Here is a 19,753-nt window from a genome sequence, read left to right as displayed (position 1 = left end):
AGTTCTGAAAAGTTAACACAAATTACTGGAAGTTCATGTGATAATTCAACACCTATTCAAGTTTCAAGTTCTATTCCATTGAAAAGAAGAGATAATGCTAATACTGATCTAGATATTGTTTATCTCAAGAGTGCAAATTGTTCAGCCCATAAAAAGAGAAATACTCCAATAAGAAAACAACATAAAACAAAAATTATCAATAAAAGAAAACTTGCATGTACTAATCATCCAATTATAAATTTAAAAAATGTCTCTAAGAAAAATGATTTAGGAAGGAATAATATTCAAATTACATGCAATCAAGACATTAATGGAGAACTTGATGAAAGTATTCATTCTGATCAACCATTCACTATTAGTAATGGAAGTTGTGCACTAACAAGAAGTGGTAATGATACAACATGTCTTAAAAGTTCTAGTTCTGATTTTGTAAAATCAAGTATAACTGGGAAGTCTTATAAAAATGTTAAAAATAAAGGTATATTGAATGTAGAAAAGACAAAATTTGATTATAATAAATTGAGCAATATCAAAAGAACTAATATACAGGTTATACCAGAGTATGATTTAACTGAAGAATCTGAAACAATTATAGATAAACCTGATTTGAATGAAAAAGCTGGTGAAGTGATTATAACTCAATTTGATTTGGTAAAAGAGTCTAATAAAATAATAACAGAAATCGATTTGTCAGGCGAATATAGTGAAGCAATGAACATTGATTTGCCCGAAGAATCTAGTAAAGTAATAAGCAACATTGATACGGCTGGTGAACTGATTATACCTCAGTTTGATTTGGTAAGAGAGTTTAATGAAATGATACCAGAAATTGATTTGTCAAGCGAATCTGGTGAAGCAATGAACATTGATTTGACAGAAGATTTTGATGAAGTAATTTTGCCAGAACTTGATTTGACAGAAGAACCTGTAGATTTTACTATTCCTAGACTTCATTTAACTGAATCAAGTAATGCTTCAAATCTAGATATTGAGTCACTTAAGTCTGAAGGTGTTGTAATTCGAAGTGGAAGATGGTCAAAAGAAGAAGAAAATCTACTTGAGAGGAATTTCAAAGATTTTCAATCTCGATTTGGTGTTTATGATGCCCAGCTTTTGCTAGGAATTGGAGGTCTGGCTCCTCCTTATAAATATAAATTCAAAAACTTTAAGAAATTTCTGAGAATAAAACATTTTTATGTTAGATTGGGTAAAGATATCAATGAAAGAACACTTCATAGTATATATAAGAAAGCTCGAGCCCTGTTTACTCCATTTAAAAAAAGTAAAGATTGCACATCTAGTGATGTTGAGGGAATTCTTCTGTTACAAAAGAAATATGGAAGTAACTGGAGTTTAATTGGACAAAAACTAAAAATAAATAATGAGGACTGCTGTCAAATCTATTGTTATAATAGAAAGCCTCTCTTAAAAGGTAAATGGTCTAAAAATGAGACCTTACAACTAATTTCAGCAATTAAATCTGTAGAAAATGTTTCTGATTTGTCTACCATAAACTTAAAAGGAATTTCTTGGGATAAAGTTTCTGAACTTGTGCCAACACGAAATTCTAAGCAATGCCGTTCAGAATGGATAAATAATCAAAGTAAACTTTATAAACACATTTCTTATCAAAAATGGAATAAATCCCATTCTGCAAAATTGATAATTCTTCTTAAAAACAAATTTAAATATCGTGAAGAATATCTTATAAATTGGTCAGAAGTTTATAAGCATTTTAAAAATGTAGTTCACTCAGAAAATGCTTTAAAAAGAAAATGGTTTATTATAAAATTCAATGTACCAGATGAATATAAGATGAATTTTTCTAAGACACTAGACTTTTGTTTTAAAAAATATAATAAGTATATTATTGAAATAAATAAAGAGAATTTTTAAAGCTTCTTTATAGAGCCACTTTTTTTCTATAAATATAATAGTATTCAATAAATATAACCATTCTGTATAGGCAGTAAAATTTTTAAATCTAATATGAACTATCACTGTATAAATATCATAATAAGCATGCATAATTGAATTAATTTCTCTATCTCTCACTCTTTTTTTTTATTATTCATATCTTTTTAAGTTCTTAAAAAGAAAATGGAAATCTTTAATTGTTTGATATGGTTTAGATTATTATTGAAAGTAGGTTTTTGCCCCTGGGTTACAGGGGGGCACAATATGCCTTATTGCACAAACAAGGTTCAGGTGAAATTCAGAGGCAGCCCTAGGGCAAAATTTGGTCTTATTAAGAAGAAATTGCTAAAAAAAAAGTTTATTATAGAAAATGTTAAAAAAAAAAGTAGAATAGAAAATTGTTTGTGCAGAAAAAAATTAAAATCTTAGGAGGGGAAAAAAAAAAGAAATGTGGACTGATTTGATAGACAGAAGTGTAATAATATTTTCTGTTATATTAAAAGAAAAAAAACATTCTTTTTAATGTTAAATGCAACACAAATAACCTTAAATGCTAATCTAATTTGTTTATTTATTAGTTTGAATTCCTTTAGATTAAGGTTAAGATGTTAAATTTAGTTTTATAAATTATTACTATTTCAATATACAGTCGACCTCGATCGATTGTTTCTAATGGGAGAAGTTATTGCAAGCAATAGATACGGAAAAGCGATTAATTTGGGTCAATGTAAATTATTAAGTTATGATTTCATATGTCTGAGAAGTAATAAAGGAGTAATGGATTTAAAAATTAGTAAGTGTACTAAAAGTATAAAATTAATTATGTCCATTATGCAAGAATGCTTGCGATGTAAAAGAATTAGTACATTTGTTTATTTAAAATATTGAAAATTTTGGTTTGAATATAAACGTTTTCTACTCAGCATAAAATAAAATTTGACGTTTGTAATCGACACACTCGCATGAATACAAAATGTTGCTCTTAGTTGTGTTTCTGTTATGACTTCTTCATCTGCATGATTTTGCACATTGCAAAAATTTTCAGCAATATACAAAATTTACTTTTTAGAAATATTATGAAAAAGTTATTGTAATTGAAAAAAGAAAGTAAAAAAGTATGATTTTTTAGAGAAATTCCAAACCTAAATAACTGTTTCATGGGTTAGAGTCTCCTTGTTATCGAACTAACTGTGGAAGGTTCTCCTCTCCATGTAACACAAATGCGGCTTAGTTGCATCAAAAAAATCCTCCACGAAGGCAAGTTTCTCCCTATATGTGATCCAGGAGTTCCATTGTCTTCTGGATTGGTTTCAAAATTATAAGACTACGGAGTTGAACATTAGTAGCTGTATGCTCTAAATTGGGTCGGTTGTTCAATGACGGTTATAAAATATGAACTACTGCTCCTCATAGGAATGATATGAAACAAATTATTAGACTGTGAAGAAAAAATAGCAATGATTTGTATCTGTAATATGGAAGTCTTCGTGATAGACAATTGAAAAAACGATATAAAATGAAGAGAGAGAAGGAAAAAAAACAATAATTTGAATCCTTGATTTATGGCGAGATGTTAATTTACTGAGATACTTTAAGAAGCTTACTAATAAATTACAATTTATGTGAAACATATTAAATTGTGAATGAAAAATAATAATACTGAGTATAAATAATATACTTTCCTTGTATACTAAGTGTAAATTGCAGCATAATTGTTCACTGGGATATTTAAAAAAGGTCATAAATAAATAAACAATAGTTTTGTTATGCATCTGCACTCGATGCTGAAAACGGAGTCCTATACTACAACCCCATTACAATTTGTAGTTCACTTAAATTGTAGTCGAATTTAAGAAACTATGCAGGGTATGTCTGGCAATGGTACTTTAAAAAGATCAGAGTAGGACATACTGGGAATATATATACTAAGCAGTGCACAAAAAGAGAAAAAATAAACTAATTTAAAAAAAATATATCTTTTTTTTAAAAAAAAAGTTATTACACAGATACAGATCCTATTTTGAGATAATGTCAAACTATTATTTTACAACACTTAACATGTTTTGTTATATCTCTGTTTTAAGTTTTATATTAAAAAAAGAAAATAGCTCTATCTAAACACACAAATTATTTAACAATGCTAAGCAGGCATAAAAAAAAAATATACAATAATTGTATTGAAGTTAATCACTGTCTTATAAAACGTGTATCCCATTTTTCTTCTTCAAAATACCGAAATGTACTATAATCTTTTTAATCTTCTTTTAGAAAATGCACAACAATAAAAAATTTACTTCACAGTTAACTTCTTGCACTATTCAAAACAAAAAACGTCTCTAAAGTAAATTTAATCTGACACTAAGATGTACTGAGCAACACTTCAAATTTAATTTGAAAATTTTTAAGTAATACATGAAGTGTAGATAAATTGCAAAAAAAAATATCCGAACAATTCTTTAACCTTGAGAAAACATCAGTGTAGTGAATGTCCAGGCAAATTTTCAATATGTCTATCGAACTCAAACCCCACTTAAGCAGTTTTTATCACCAATGTTGGCAAGAAACTTTTTTTCCCCCTCAAAAACAAGTATTGAACATATCTGTTACATTTGATATACATATGCAGTTATTTATGAAATGCATGTATTGTGTTAAGAAATCATTGTAACACAAGTAAATCTTAAACTTAATATGGTTGCAATATTTAATTCCTTTTTCAGCATGAAACTAAAGTGGCTCCAATAGAACTAAGCCAAAAGTGATTGGTGAGAAAAAAAAATCACTGAAAATTAGATCCACAATCCGTGCAGATCCACAACAAATCTGTTCTATAAATAATTAACATACTTTGTATTTATAACAAATTGTGATTATCACTGGGTGGTTAATTCACTAGGATATTTAAAAACTCATAAATAAATAATAAACAAGTTGAATATAAACATCAAACATATTGTTTTCTTGTAATACTGCTGGGTATAATTTTTCACATGGATATTTTAAAAAATTCATAAATTAATAAAAAATTCAATTGCTATAACAAATGTTTAAATTATAATATTAAATTATTTAAATCATGCCCTATTATGTGAAGGAAAAAAAGAAAGATTTTTTAAATTTATACAATATTTTCTAAAAAAGGGTGTGCAAAATAAAAAACTGAATATCCCCCCCCGAGCAAATTTTCATTAAATAATCAGATTTTCACACACTAGGACTATCTTAAAAAGATATAATTTTGAAATATATAGGATCTTTAATAGTGATGATATCATTAAATCTATTAAACTAAGAAGAATGAGATGGAACGGGCATGTAGTGAGAATGAGCCCAGAACAAACAGCATTGAGAGTCTTTAATGCAACCCCCTCCAATCAAAGGTCAATAGGAAGGACTGTGTGTATGAGGATTTTGCCATCCTAAAAGTAAAGAACTGGAAAACAATTGCTGGGAGAAGGGCAGAATGAGAAAAGCTTCTGAGGAAGGCCCAGGCTCACAAAGGGCTGTTGTGCCAATGCTGATGAGGACCATCTTAATGAGTTCAAAAGTCAAATCTTAAATGGGCCAATTAATTAATGCAGGTGATGTTTTAATTATATAATGAATGACAAAATCCTACACAAGAGCGCACTTTCTTTGAAAAAATATCTCATTTCCACAGATTCTGAAACTCAAAATATGGATGTCAGCTGGCCACAATCTGAAAAATATGATCGCAATAGGTTAGCCTGGATGCAGTCGAAAGTTCGGAACTTTTAGAGTAATTTCACCTTTTGCGCATTTCGCTAAATCACGAGAAATTTTTAAGCGAATCAAAAGAGTTTTGTTCACTTGTAAAATTCGTTAATTCCAAAGATAATTTCATAATTTTTTTTTTTGTAATTATTAATTATTTTATCTAAAAGTTGTGAAAAAATTTTTCTGCTGTAACGTGTACAAATTTTCACACCATTTTGAAGTATGTAATTTTAAATCACGAAATTTTAATGAAATAGATTGAATAGCAAATTTCAAAACGCTGTGTATTTGAATTTTGATTTCTCTAGAATTATTCCACCAATTTAATTTAAATTTTTGTATTTTGTTGTTTAAAATTACATAACAATATAATACCTTACAATTCAATTTCCCTTCAGTAGATGAAATATAGTATAATAATTATTATTTTACATAAAATTATATTCGGATAAAGGAATTTTATAATTGTATGCAAAAACTTTTTGATTTGCTTAGCAATTTCCAGAGATATGGAAAGAAGTGAAATAACATGGATAGGTCCAAACTTTTAATCGCTCTCCTGTATAAATTATTGGGACTAAATTTTCCAGATTTTGGCCACCCTGCCCCTTATTTCAAGAGTGAGAATACCAAAACTGTCGAATTTTTTTCTTAAATATATGTTTTTCTGAAAAAGTATTTTTTTGAGTCTGATATCTTAATTTAAAACATCGTCAGCAATAATTTGAACGATTTATATTTAAGGCTAAATCTTTGAACTATTAAGGTTGAGGATGCGAAAATCCGATCATTAGATTAGATTAAAAGTTATTCTGAGCATTCACTTTTTATTTTGCTCACAATCAAATTTGGCCATTTTAACGTGAACTGGATTAGAATACCCGACTCCTCTTAAAAACAATTTATTCATTTGGTCTGAAATAAATTAAACCTGCTTCTAAGCTTGTTTGTTCATTTACGTCGCACTAGAGCTGCACAATGGGCTATTGGCGACGGTCTGGGAAACATCCCTGAGGATGATCCGAAGACATGCCATCACAGTTTTGATCCTCTGCAGAGGGGATGGCACCCCCGCTTCGGTAGCCCGACGACCTGCACGCGAAGTCGAGCACTTTACGGTAGAACAGTTTAACGAGGACCCATACCGCACACCCTCGGTCCCTACGCAGGCTGACCTGCTTCTAAGTAATTAAAACTACTTGGAGTTGCGTGAGTCTCTTCTTTAGCTTAACATATCTTTCAGCAGAAAAAGGTAGTTCGACTTCAGAAAAGTTGTAGAGCGACTAAATAAAACTAACCTCTCATCGCCAATTTTTTTTAAAAAATGGGTGGAAAATGCTTCAGATTCTACCCCAACCAAGCAAATCAATTATACAACGGATGATTTGTTTGAGGATGTGGTGTGTATTTCAGATTCACTTCAGAGTTCTGAAAAGTTACCACAAACTACAGGAAGCTTATGTGATAATTCAACACCTATTCAAATTTCAAGTTCTATTGCATTGAAAAAAAGAGATAATGCTAATTCTGATCTAGATATTGTTTATCTCGAGAGTGTAAATTGTTCAGCCCATAAAAAGAGAAATACTCCAATAAGAAAACAACATAAAACAAAAATTTTCAATAAAAGAAAACTTGCATGTACTAATCATCCAATTATGAATTTAAAAAATGTTTCTAATAAACATGATTTAGGAAGGAATAATATTCAAATTACGTACAATCAAGACATTAATGGTGAACTTGATAGAAGTATTCATTTTGATCAACCATTTGCTATTAGTAATGGAAATTGTGCACTAATAAGAAGTGGTAATATTTCAACTTATCTTAAAAATCCTCGTTCTGATTTTGTAAAATCAAGTATAACTGCCAAGTCTTATAAAAATGTGAAAAATAAAGGTACATTGAATGTAGAAAAGACAAAATTTGATTATAATAAATTGAGCAATATCAAAAGAACTAATGTACAGGTTATACCAGATCTTGATTCAGAAAACAAACATGAAATCATAAAAGAGCTTGATTTAACTGAAGAATTTGAAGCATTTCTAGATAAACCTGGTTTGAAAGAAAAGGCCGAGGAAGTGATTATAACTCAATTCGATTTGGATAATGAGTCTAATAAAATTATTCCAGAAATCGATTTGTCTGGAGAAATTAGTAAAGCTATCAACATTGATTTAACAAAAGATTTAGATGAGGTGATTTTGCCAGAACTCGATTTGACAGAAGAACCTGTAGATTTTACTATTCCGAGGCTTCATTTTGAATCAAGTAATAATTCAAATCTAGATATTGAGTCACTTAAGTCAGAAGGTGTTGTAATTAGGAGTTAAAAACTAAAAATAAATAGCCTGGACTGTCATAAAATTTATATGCGTAATAAAACACCTTACTTAAAAGGTAAATGGTCTAAAAGTGAGGTCATACAACTAATTTCAGCAATTAAATCTGTAGAAAATGTTTCTGATTTGTCAACCATAAACTTAAAGAGAATTTCTTGGGATAAAGTTTCTGAACTTGTGCCAACACGAAATGCTGATCAATGCTGTTGGGAATGGATATATAATCAAAGTAAAATTTATAAACGCATTTCTTATCAGAAGTGGAATAAATCCCATTCAGCGAAATTAATAATTCTTCTGAAAAACAAATTTAAATATTTTGAAGAATATCTTATAAATTGGACAGAAGTTTATAATTATTTTAAAAATGTAGTTCACTCTGAATGTGCTCTAAAAACAAAGTGGCGTGATATTCAACGCTATGTACCACATGAATCTAAGATGAATTTTTCTAAGACTCTGGACTTTTGCTTTAAAAAGTATAATAAATATATTATGGAAATAAATCAAAATCATTTTTAAAGCTTTTTTATTGGGCCACCTTTTTTCTATAAATATATAGTATTCAGTAAATATAACCATTCTGCATAGGCAGTAAAGTTTTGAAATCTAATATGAACTATCACTGTATAAATATCATAATAAGCATGGATAATTGTATTAATTTTTCTCTTTCGCTCTTTCTTTTTATTCATAGCTCATTATCTCACTTTTTAAATTCTTAAAAGGAAAATGGAAATCTTAAATTGTTGATATGATTTAGATTATTATTCAAAGTAGGTACTTAGTAGGTTTTTGCCTCTGGGTTCCAGGGCGAGCAAAATATATGCCTGATCGCGCAAACAAGGTTCTGGTGAAATTCAGAGGCAGGTCTAAGGAAATTTTCGATCTCATTAATAAAAAATTGCTACAAAATAGTTTATTGTGAAAAATGTGAAGAAAAAAAATTAGAGTAGAAAATTATTGTTGCAGAAAAAACCTTATGATAAAAAAAAGAAACGTGGACTGCATTGATAGACAAAAGTGTAATAATATTTTCTGTTATGTTAAATAAAATAAAACATTTTTTGTTATGTTAAATGTGACACAAATAATCTTAAATACTAATCCAATTTGTTTAATTAAATTTAGTTTTATAAATTATTACTATTTCAATATATAGTAGAACCTTGATCTATCGTTTCTCATGGGAGAAGTTATTGCAAATGATAGATATGGAAAAATGATTAATTTAAAATATTAATAATGATTTGATATGTATGAGAAGTAATTAAGGAGTAATGGACTTAAGAATTATTAAGTTTACTATAAGTATAAAAGGAATTATGTCCATTATGCAGAAATAATTGCGATGCGAAAGAATTAGTACATTTGTTTATTTAAAATGTTCTAAAATTTTAGTTTGAATATAAATGTTTTCTACTCAGAGTAAAAAAAGTTTTTTTTTGACGTTTGTAATCTACACACTCACATGAATACAAAATGTTGCTCATTCCTTCTTAAATGTTGCTACTGGTTGTGTTTCTGTTATGACTTCTTCATCTGTATCATTTTGCACTTCTTAAGCTTTTGCAACTGTTTCTCAACATATGACACAAGTTTCAACATTTTGACAAATATATAAAAATTTCTTATATTTTCTTCATCATTAGTTAGTTTTATCATTAGTTAGTAAAAAAATGATATTTTTAATTCTTGCTAGTTTCAAAAACGATCTAAACAGACACATTGTAAGAATATCATTTGTGACAGAAGCATTAAAACAAAACAATAGATACGGAAAAATTGAAGATGAAGACCAATGGATCGAGGTTCGACTGTAGTTTGATTTCTGTTATTTTTAACACATACCTATGCAAGTTTATTTAAGAAATGTGTGAAATCGAATATTTTTTTTTCTTTGTTAAAGATAAAATTATAAAATTTTTTTATCAATATACGAATTTTACTTTTTTAAAAATATTAGGATAAAGTTATTGTAAAACTAAAAAAAATTTTTAGTGAAGTTCCAAACCTAATGTTCTGGAGAAAATTCCACTTTGAAAATTTTCTACTCGCACGCTGAGATACTCAAAATGTCGTGAAGATTTCAGCATTCTACAAATTTTTTAAGTACATAAATGTTCATTTATTCATGTTTTGAATGTATAAGTGGAAATTTATATCAATGGCAAAATTTGAATTATTAATTTTAACTTAAACATGTATATGAAATTTTTTTTCTCTCAAATTTTAAATTGAAACACTTCATGTTTCTATACTCTTTTCTATCATCTTTTATTTTAATATATTAAACTTTTATTTTATTTAATTAAAACTTTATTTTGCATATAACAAATGTAGTTTTTGATGACAATGGTTTTTTGTATGCGTGTAGTTTTAAACATTTGCATTTTAAGGGGTATTCTGGACAAAAATCATGAAAAAATTCCAATTTTTGATTTTTATGTCAGGTTATCTGCAATTTTTCTTAGTAGGCTTACATATTTTCAAACATTTAAAGTGAATTAAAAAATTATTGAAAACTAATATGCAAGGTCAGGGTTGCCTGCAAAAAAAAAAAAAAAAAATTTCCTCCAGTAATAAATAAATTCTTACAATAATTTAATTTTCAAAAAGATATTTTGTCTATTAAGCGTAAGATGCTGAAAAAAATCAACCAAATGAAAAGCACGAGGTTGAAACAAATCATAATTATGAAGCCTGTATCTATGAATGAATTTGCTTTTACCATTTAAGTCCGGTTCTAAGCATTTTTAAACTATACAATTTGATTAATTTATGAAGTATTGCCCATTTAACGATGTCCATTTGCCCAAAATTTGCCCATTCAACGATGTCCATTTGCCCAAACGTTTTATTTTTCAATCTCTCTGCACTGCTCGGATAAATTAAAAATATTCAGATCAATTTTGAAGTAATGCACAGACTCCTTCGGGTGGGTATAAGACTTATTTTGTATATGTGTTGAGTGTATATGTTGATGAGAAGAAAAAAACTATTTTATTAGAAACAAAGCCTTTTTTTATTTCTCTCTTTAAATTTTATGAATGTTTATTTTAGTGTATAAATATGATAGTTTATCATTTAATATTTTAATTTAATAAAAATACACGTGTATCAAAAATCTGTACTAAAAAAACTGTACATAGAGAGAAAATATTTTATTTTCAAAATCATCAAACCATTAAGTTTCTAAAAAATTTCAGATAATTTCTAGTTCCAGAAACTACATGTCTTCAGAATCGGAATGATTAGTTTAAAAGATTTTTAAAGCTTTAGATTTTTTAATAACCCTTAGACATTTCCGCTGTGAAAAATATTTTTCTAGGTTTTCATCAGCTTCCTGTTACATAAAATATCTAATTGTGTATAAAACATTTATGGTCATTGATTTCATAAAAAGAAAGGAAGGTTGTCATATATGGTATTATTAATTAGTTGTAACAACTTGAGAACTTTTCTGTACTTTCCTTTTTAACTGAAACAAATTATACTACTTGGCTTTTTGACTATTTTTAATCTAGTAGTTAAATTAAAAATATAGTATTCTGACTAGGACTGGGCGATATTAGCAATTATATATCGTGATGCATCGTCAGTTTTGCATCGCGATATAGCGATGTATCGCGATATAGCATTTTTGAATTTCATTTACTTGTAAGGCACAGAAAGTCAGATTTCTATCAAAACTTCATACTCAGATTGATTTAAATCAATTTATAAATTTGAAGATATATATGTTTTGCTTAAGAAAGATATTAAATAAATTGACTACAAATCTTACTTAAAATATTTATTGAAATGTTTGTTTAGAAATTCATAATACGTGTAAAACAAAGTGCTAAAAACTTTTTTTAAAGCGTTTCTTACAAATTAATATTTTTTTGTACTATTATGCATAAATAATTACATAATTATTAAGTTCGATCGTAATGTTCAATTTCTAAATGAAACGTTAAAAATTATCATTGTGTTTAAAACAAAGTGCTAAATAAATTTTAGAAAGAAAAAAAAACGCTTCTAGAACACTATTTTTTATTATTATCATTTCAGTTATTATAGTTTTATTATAGTTCATTTACGTCATACTAGAGCTGCACAATGGGCTATTGGCGACGGTCTGGAAAACATCCCTGAGGATGATTCGAACACATGTCATCACAATTTTGATCCTCTGCAGATGGGATGGCACCCCCGCTTCGGTAGCTCGACGACCTGCACGCGAAGTCGAGCACTTTACGGTACGAGTTTAACGAGGACCAATACTGCACACCCTCGGTCCCTACGCAGACTGATCCAAGTGATCACTCACCCGCACACTGACCGCAGCCAGTGATGCTTGACTTCGGTGATCTGCAGGGAACCGTGTCTTAACGATCTGTGCACAGCGGGACCTTATCATTTCAGATAAATAAATTAAATTAAATAATGACCGAATTATGAACGAAAAACAAAGTAAGATTTTATTTCTTAAAAATAAAAAAATTTTGATATTCGATAATATATTTAGCTAATTAACAAATAATATGAAAAGAATATTTTTTAACAAAAATTATTATACTCTCTAATAAAACGGAAGTTCTAAATTATTTAAAAAAATGAATAAAATACGCAAACCTTTCAAAATTTTTTTTATAAACAAAGTTGATTGACTTATGTCCAAATCCAAATGACAAAAATAAATTTTGTTTTAACTTTATTTCTAAAAATATAAACAACAAGATCTATAAATTTAAAATCAGTAATAAAAACTCATTAAATTATTAGAAGTTTTATCCAAAAAGTTTTTAATAAATCAAGAGAAAGTAAGAAAATAGCCTAACATATTCAATTCTTTATGGGCGCCTAAATTAGATTGCCGGTAATTTTCATTAAAAATAAAAAGAATTTTTTTTTAAAAGAAACTTATTTAATTAATGAAGAAACTCTTCTTTATATATTCTTTTCAATAATAGATTGCCTTCAGAACAAGGTAACATCGGCGATCATGAAGTTAGTTCCACTGAAAATAATCTACAAGAAAAGTCGCGACAAAGAAAAAAAAAAGCCAAAAGGTGCGAAAAGAAACATGCGATATAACGATATATGTGTTCTCAAAACTCTGATTCTGATTCTACAGCTCACCAATCAAGGCCATTTCAACACAACGAAACGAACATCGTCTTCCACAGCGCGAGTCGACATCGGAACGTAAGAGATGAGTCTTATATCGTTATCTTATATCCTTGCCTGTCTTATATCGCTATATCGTTTTGCGCTCGTTGTCTTTACTCGACGGCTTAAATCAGATTTCTGATGCATCGCCTTGAATGAACGTCGCTGTATCGTCCTGCCGATATATGCTTTAAATCGATTTGTCTCGATACATCGATTTATAGCCCAGTCCTAATTCTGACATATAAGAAAGATGGAAAAGTTACATTTTCATTGAAGTATTAAAGTATACATTTTTGAAGTTAATTTTAATATATATATATATATATATATATATATATATATATAAACTGCTGTTTGTAGAAAATGCAACACCATGAAAGAATCATCGGAATCAAATGAAATTTAATGCAGAAACGACTTGTACTGATACAAATAAATGATGAAATTTTCAAAACAAAAGAAACAAATTAAGCGTCCGAAATCAGTATTTGGTGCAGCCACCACGCGCTGCAATAAGTGCTGCTATACGACGTGGCATGGAGTCAAACAGATGTTGAATATCTGCTTGAGGAAGAGAATTCCATATCGCTTGTATGCGCAACCAAAGTTCGTCTTTGGAAACTGCAGGACGCGGATCACGAGTGAGACGCCGACCAACCATATCCCACACGTGCTCAATAGGCGACATATCCGGCGAATAAGCAGGCCAAGGAAGAAGTTGCATGCGTTGTGCTGAACAGAAGTCTCTAACAGTCCGCGCAACATGTGGGCGTGCATTATCCTGCTGAAAGATAGCTCCAGGGATGCCTTGAAGGAAAGGAACGACTTCGGGCTGTAGCACTTCACGGACGTATCTGTTGCTATTGAGATTACCCTCAATTCGTATCAAATTGGATCGTCCATGATACGAAATCGCACCCCAGACCATAACTCCGGGTGTTCGACCACTATGTCGTTCAATAATACACTCAGGAAGGCAGCGTTGACCGGCATAACGTCTAACACGAACACGGCCATCATGGGTCCACAAATTGAAGCGTGATTCATCTGAAAAGACAACTTGGTGCCAATCAGCTCGCCAGTCTCTGTGCTCAAGAGCCCACTGCCGACGCAGCCGACGATGATCCGCCGTGAGGGGAATCCTGTATAATGGCACCCTTGCACGCAATCCACGGCGCAGCAGACGACGACGAATTGACGAAGCCGACAATTGTACACCTGTAGCAGTAGACCAATGTGCTGCCAGCTGCCTGGAGGAAGCTGTGCGATCATTCACCGCCATGCGGAGCAGGTGTCGATCATCGCGCTCTGACGTCAACTTCTGTCGTCCAGTGCCTGTTTTTCGAGTTGTTCGGTGCTCGTCGGTCCACTGCTTCCAAACTCGCATCACTGTGGAACTGTTCCGCTGCATACGAGCTGCTATTGCGCGATAGGAAAATCCTCCTTCTCGAAGGCCGATTATCCTCCCTCGTTCAAACTCCGTAAGTTGCTTGAATTTCTTATTCTTCCGTCGTGGAGACATACTCAGGTCTCACTAAACGTTTGCCACTAACAAATAATCATAGACTATTTTCAACGTCCCGCTACAGCACTTTATTTATACGCTTTCAGCATCAATTCAGAGGGCGCTGCGCGCGCCACTCACGCGCGATGGCTCTGAAACTTTATTAATTTGCATAATATCCTATAATTGACATTTGCTGCGAATTTCATTTGATTCTGATGATTCCTTCATGGTGTTGCATTTTCTACAAACAGCAGTTTATATATATATATATATATATATATATATATATATATATATATATATATATATATATATATATATATATATATATATATATATATATATATATATATATATATATATATATATATATATATATGTAATATAAAATTTCTCATAAAGAGTCTTTCTATATTAACTAATAAGCTTAAAACATATGTTTCTTATCAGGTTTAAGATGTAGAAGTTGGTCTCTCACACAGAGACATATAAAGTCAAGATGAACCAGATAAAAGATTATTTTCTGAAGTTAATGGGCAATAATTCATAGATGAAATCACATTAAGATAGTCTCAAAAAGTTCCCAGAATCAGAGTGGCCCTATCCTTTTAGCGAATCAAAACCTTTAACGTGTGAACAAGCCTAATATTCTCTGCAGTTTTTTTTATTGTAGTTCGGGTTCAAATCTAAACATAATTGTACCATTCATAAGAGCTTTCAGAAATGTATTGATTCTCAGAGGTCGTAAGGCCAAAAAATTTTTTGGAAAGTTAATATCTCATTGTGAATAATTCTTAAGGTTTGCCATGTTTTGTATTTTATCCCTTATTTGACTACATTTGAATAAAATGTCGCCAAAAATATCTTTTTAAGTTAGCCTAATTAGAAAATATTCTAATGATTATAATATTAATATGATAATGCTGAAGTTTAAAGGCTGAAAGAAAGAACTCGGTACATGTGAAATACTGCAAAAGATATGATGCAATAATATGATGGCGCGTTTTTTCAATCTGCGGCGAAAAATATATCGGAAGCAGTAACCCGGAAATCTTGCGAGAGCAATTTAACCACTAGCGCCACCACCCTTAGCTTTACATGATCACCCATCCATAGCTTTCGAAAATATAATTGTATTTCGATACTTTATATTTCATAATTTTATAACCGTCGTCGAACAGCCGACCTAATTTTGTGTTTATGACTACTGATGTTCAACTTCGTAGTCTCGTAATTTTAAATCCAATCCAGAAGACAAGGAGAGTCTGTAAGGGAAGGTTTTCTATCTTCCTACTATGTGCGATTTTGGATAAATAAAAACGAAGTAAATTGGAGACATCACAACATTTAATATACACAGTTATTTACAAGTTAATATAAAATATATAAATCCATTAATACTTTTACATCCCAATGTCTGGAGCGTCAATATAGTAATTATTATTATTGAGTTGTCTTAGCAACGTTGTTTTTATTTTTCATAAAACTAAACATAAATGCTTGTTATGTTATTGCTCTTGCGCACCACAGCACTTCCCCCCTAGTGAGGTACTCGAACGATGAAGAACCTCATGTGTAACGTGCTGGAATGCGCACTGTACGTCCAGATCTAGTCACTCGGGGTGGAATAACAAGCTTCACTCTTTTGTTTCCGTTGTCTTGCTCTGTAGCAGCTTTAGGAATTGTAGACGATGAAATAGGTCCACAATTCTTTTCAACCAGTAAAGGTGTTTCTGAAGTCTTTTCAGATTCTGTAGAAATGTCCGAAAAATAGGGCTTTATTCTATCTATAGATACATTAACTTCTTTTTGCTTCATTTTAACAGTGAAAATTTTATCGGTTCTCTTTAAAACTTTATGTGGTCCATGATATGGTTGTTGCAAACTGTGACGAACACTGTCAGTACGGACAAACACGTGTGAGCAAGTTTTTAAATCTTTGAATATAAATAGTTTCTGCTTCGAGTGATGACGAAATGGGACGGGTTTTAATTTTTCCATGGTGCTTTTTAAATTCTGAATGAATTCTGATTGCGCTTCAATGTTTGAATCTTCAAAAAAGTCATATGGTAGTTTTATATTTTCACCATACAAGAGTTCTGCTGGGGTGGCTTGGCAGTCATCTCGCAAGGCTGTGCGTAAACCAAGTAGAATAATCGGAAGTGACTTTGTCCAGCTTGGATTTTCATGACACATTATGCTTGCTTTCAAAGTACGATGCCAACGTTCTACACAGCCATTAGCTTGTGGGTGATATGCAGTAGTTCTATTTCTTTTAAAACCAAGTAATTTCGAAAGTTCTTGGAACAATTGAGACTCAAATTGCGCACCCCGATCAGTTGTAATTACGCTTGGAATACCGTAGCGAGCGATCCAATTTTTCAATAAAGCATCAGAAACTTTCTCTGCTCGAATATCAGGTAGAGGAATGGCTTCTGCCCATCGCGTGTAGCGATCAATTATCGTAAGGCAATAACGAAATCCTTCTGATGATGGCAAAGGTCCAATCAGGTCTATATTAATGTCTTGAAATCGTTGACCAACTATAGGATATTCTTCTAATGGAGAATGATTATGTTTAGAAATTTTGGATTTCTGGCATTTCAAACAACTCTTGGTCCAATCACGAATATCTTTGTTTATTGATGGCCAAATAAATTTTGATGTAACTAATCGAACAGTCGCTTTAATTCCAGGATGTGAGAGATTGTGAACACTTTTGAATACTTGTTTTCTAAAGTTAATTGGAATAAATGGTCTTTTAATTTTTGTGGTTGTATCGCAATATAATGAATGATTAGAGCCAAAAATAGGAACTAGCTCAAATTTCAAAGAAGAGTTTTGAGACGTCATTAAATCTTTTAACTCATCGTCGATTTCTTGAGCTTTGGCTAGGGATTCAAAGTCAATTTCGGAAGTAATTCTTATTTCTTCCAATCTTGAAAGAGCGTCAGCAACCATGTTATCTTTTCCAGACATGTGTTGAATTTCTAATGTGAATTGGCTAATGTACTCCAAATGTCTTTGTTGTCGGGGTGATGCTTTCTCCAAGTTTTGTTGGAAAGCGTATACCAGTGGCTTGTGATCAGTAAATAACGTAAATTCTCGACCCTCCAACATATATCGAAAATGCTTAATAGACGAATATGCAGCTAGCAGCTCACGATCATAGGTGCTATAACTCTTTTGTGTAGGTGTTAGTCGAACAGAAAAGAAACCTAGCGGTTGCCAATCATTATTGACGAGTTGTTGCACCACTCCACCTATCGCTGTATTGGAAGCGTCTACCATAAGGGCAAGTTTAGCAGATGGCACTGGGTGAGACAAAATTGCTGCAGATTTTAACAATTCTTTGGATTTCGTAAAAGCATTTGAAGCTTCGTCTGACCATTCGATAGTTCGATTATCATTCTTTTTGCTGTTTTTTAAATAATCATATAAGCATGCTTGGTGTTGAGCCGCTTGAGGAATAAATCTTCTGTAGAAATTTATAATTCCCAAAAATCTTCTAAGTTGTTTGACTGTTTTGGGTTTATTGAAATCTTCAATGACTTTGACTTTTTCTTCTGTTGGACGAATTCCTTTTAGAGAAACATTGTGGCCAGCAAAATTCACCTCCGGCTTAGCGAAGTTGCATTTACTGAGATTCAATGTTAATCCAAACTGTTGCAATCTCTCAAATACTATTCTGAGATGTTGTAGATGTTCCTCTTTAGAGCGCGATGCAATTAATATGTCATCCAGATAGACGAAACAGAATTCTAGACCACGTAGAACGGCGTGCATAAATCTCTGGAATGTCTGCGCTGCGTTACGAAGTCCAAAAGTCATCAAAGGAAATTCGAACAGTCCGAATGGTGTACTAATAGCTGTTTTTTCTATATCTGCTGGTTCCATGGGAATTTGATGATAAGCTCGATGAAGATCCAATGTGGAATATATAGTACAACCTTCTAATTGGTGTGTAAAACCATGCAGGTGTGGTATAGGATATCTATCCGGTAATGTAGCTGCATTTAAAGCACGATAGTCTCCGCACGGTCTCCATTCGCCATTTTTTTTTCTTGACCAGATGTAATGGACTAGACCAAGGGCTGCTTGATGGTCGACATATGCCACGCTCAAGTATGTAGTCAAATTCTGCTTTGGCGATTTTTAGTTTCTCTGGAGCCAATCTACGCACTCTAGATGTTATGGGTGGGCCTTTTGTAACAATAGCATGAGTGACATTATGGTTTAAGTTAACTTTATTCAGTTCTATTTTTTCTGAAGATAAGTTTTTGAATTCTTGCAGTAGAGAATGAATATCTGGATCTAGATTATTACTATCGAGGGGTGTTAAAAATGAAGATGGTCCTTTGATTATTTTAGTTGAGACTGTCAATGATGTTAAAGGATCAAGCAAACGTTTTTGCTTAATGTCTACCAAAAGTCCATGTGCCTTAAGAAAATCTGCTCCAATTATTGGCTTTGAGACGTCTGCTATGATGAAATTCCATTTGAAACGTCTTCTCAAGCCTAAATCTAAACTGATAAGTTGCTTGCCGTAAGTTTTGATTGAACTTGAATTTGCAGCATAAAGTTTAAAATCTGATGGGAACAGCTTATTGGGTTTTGGCGGTGGAATTACAGACACGTCAGCCCCAGTGTCAATAAGATAGTGCCTTTTGCTTGACTTGTCAAAAAGAAAGAGGCGGCAATTTGGATGGCCGTAGTCGTTGGCCTCTTCAATCGACCGGCCCGTTAGTTTTCCGAAGTATTTGTTGGTTTTTGAAATTGGCAAGGTTTAACACAGCGATGTGCCTTGTTTCCAAATTTAAAATGGTACCAACATAACTTATAACGAGAAGATTGCGATCTCGAACGGCTACGGTCTCGAGCTGTTACAGATCTACTCCTTGTAATGAATGTATCAAATTTCTTAGTTAATTCTGCAATACTAATCTCAAATGAATTAAATTTTTCGTTACTAATGTTATTATGCTCAAAAGTTTTACTGGATACTTTATCAACTGTACATAACTCTGTTGAGCTAAATATACCAATAATTTTGTCTGCCATCTCTGCCATTTTATCCAAAGAA

At 31.4% G+C, this 19,753-nt stretch overlaps 1 protein-coding gene across 1 annotated transcript; it reads right to left on the bottom strand.

Annotated features, from left to right (window-relative positions):
* Positions 1 to 18,664: 18,664 nt before the first annotated feature.
* LOC147802463 (uncharacterized) lies at positions 18,665 to 19,740 on the bottom strand. Its single transcript, XM_087152709.1, has 2 exons — positions 19,675 to 19,740; positions 18,665 to 19,345 (listed from the first exon to the last, which is right to left on the bottom strand). Exons 1-2 carry the CDS (start codon positions 19,738 to 19,740, stop codon positions 18,665 to 18,667), a joined length of 747 nt encoding a protein of 248 aa, XP_087008835.1.
* Positions 19,741 to 19,753: the final 13 nt, after the last annotated feature.

Source organism: Parasteatoda tepidariorum, chromosome 10 (genome assembly GCF_982258835.1).
Source record: "Parasteatoda tepidariorum strain Cologne lab strain chromosome 10, Ptep-v5.0, whole genome shotgun sequence".
Taxonomy (NCBI): domain Eukaryota; kingdom Metazoa; phylum Arthropoda; class Arachnida; order Araneae; family Theridiidae; genus Parasteatoda; species Parasteatoda tepidariorum.
Note: the sequence above shows the minus strand (reverse complement) of the source record. Positions and strands in the feature narration are given on the sequence as shown.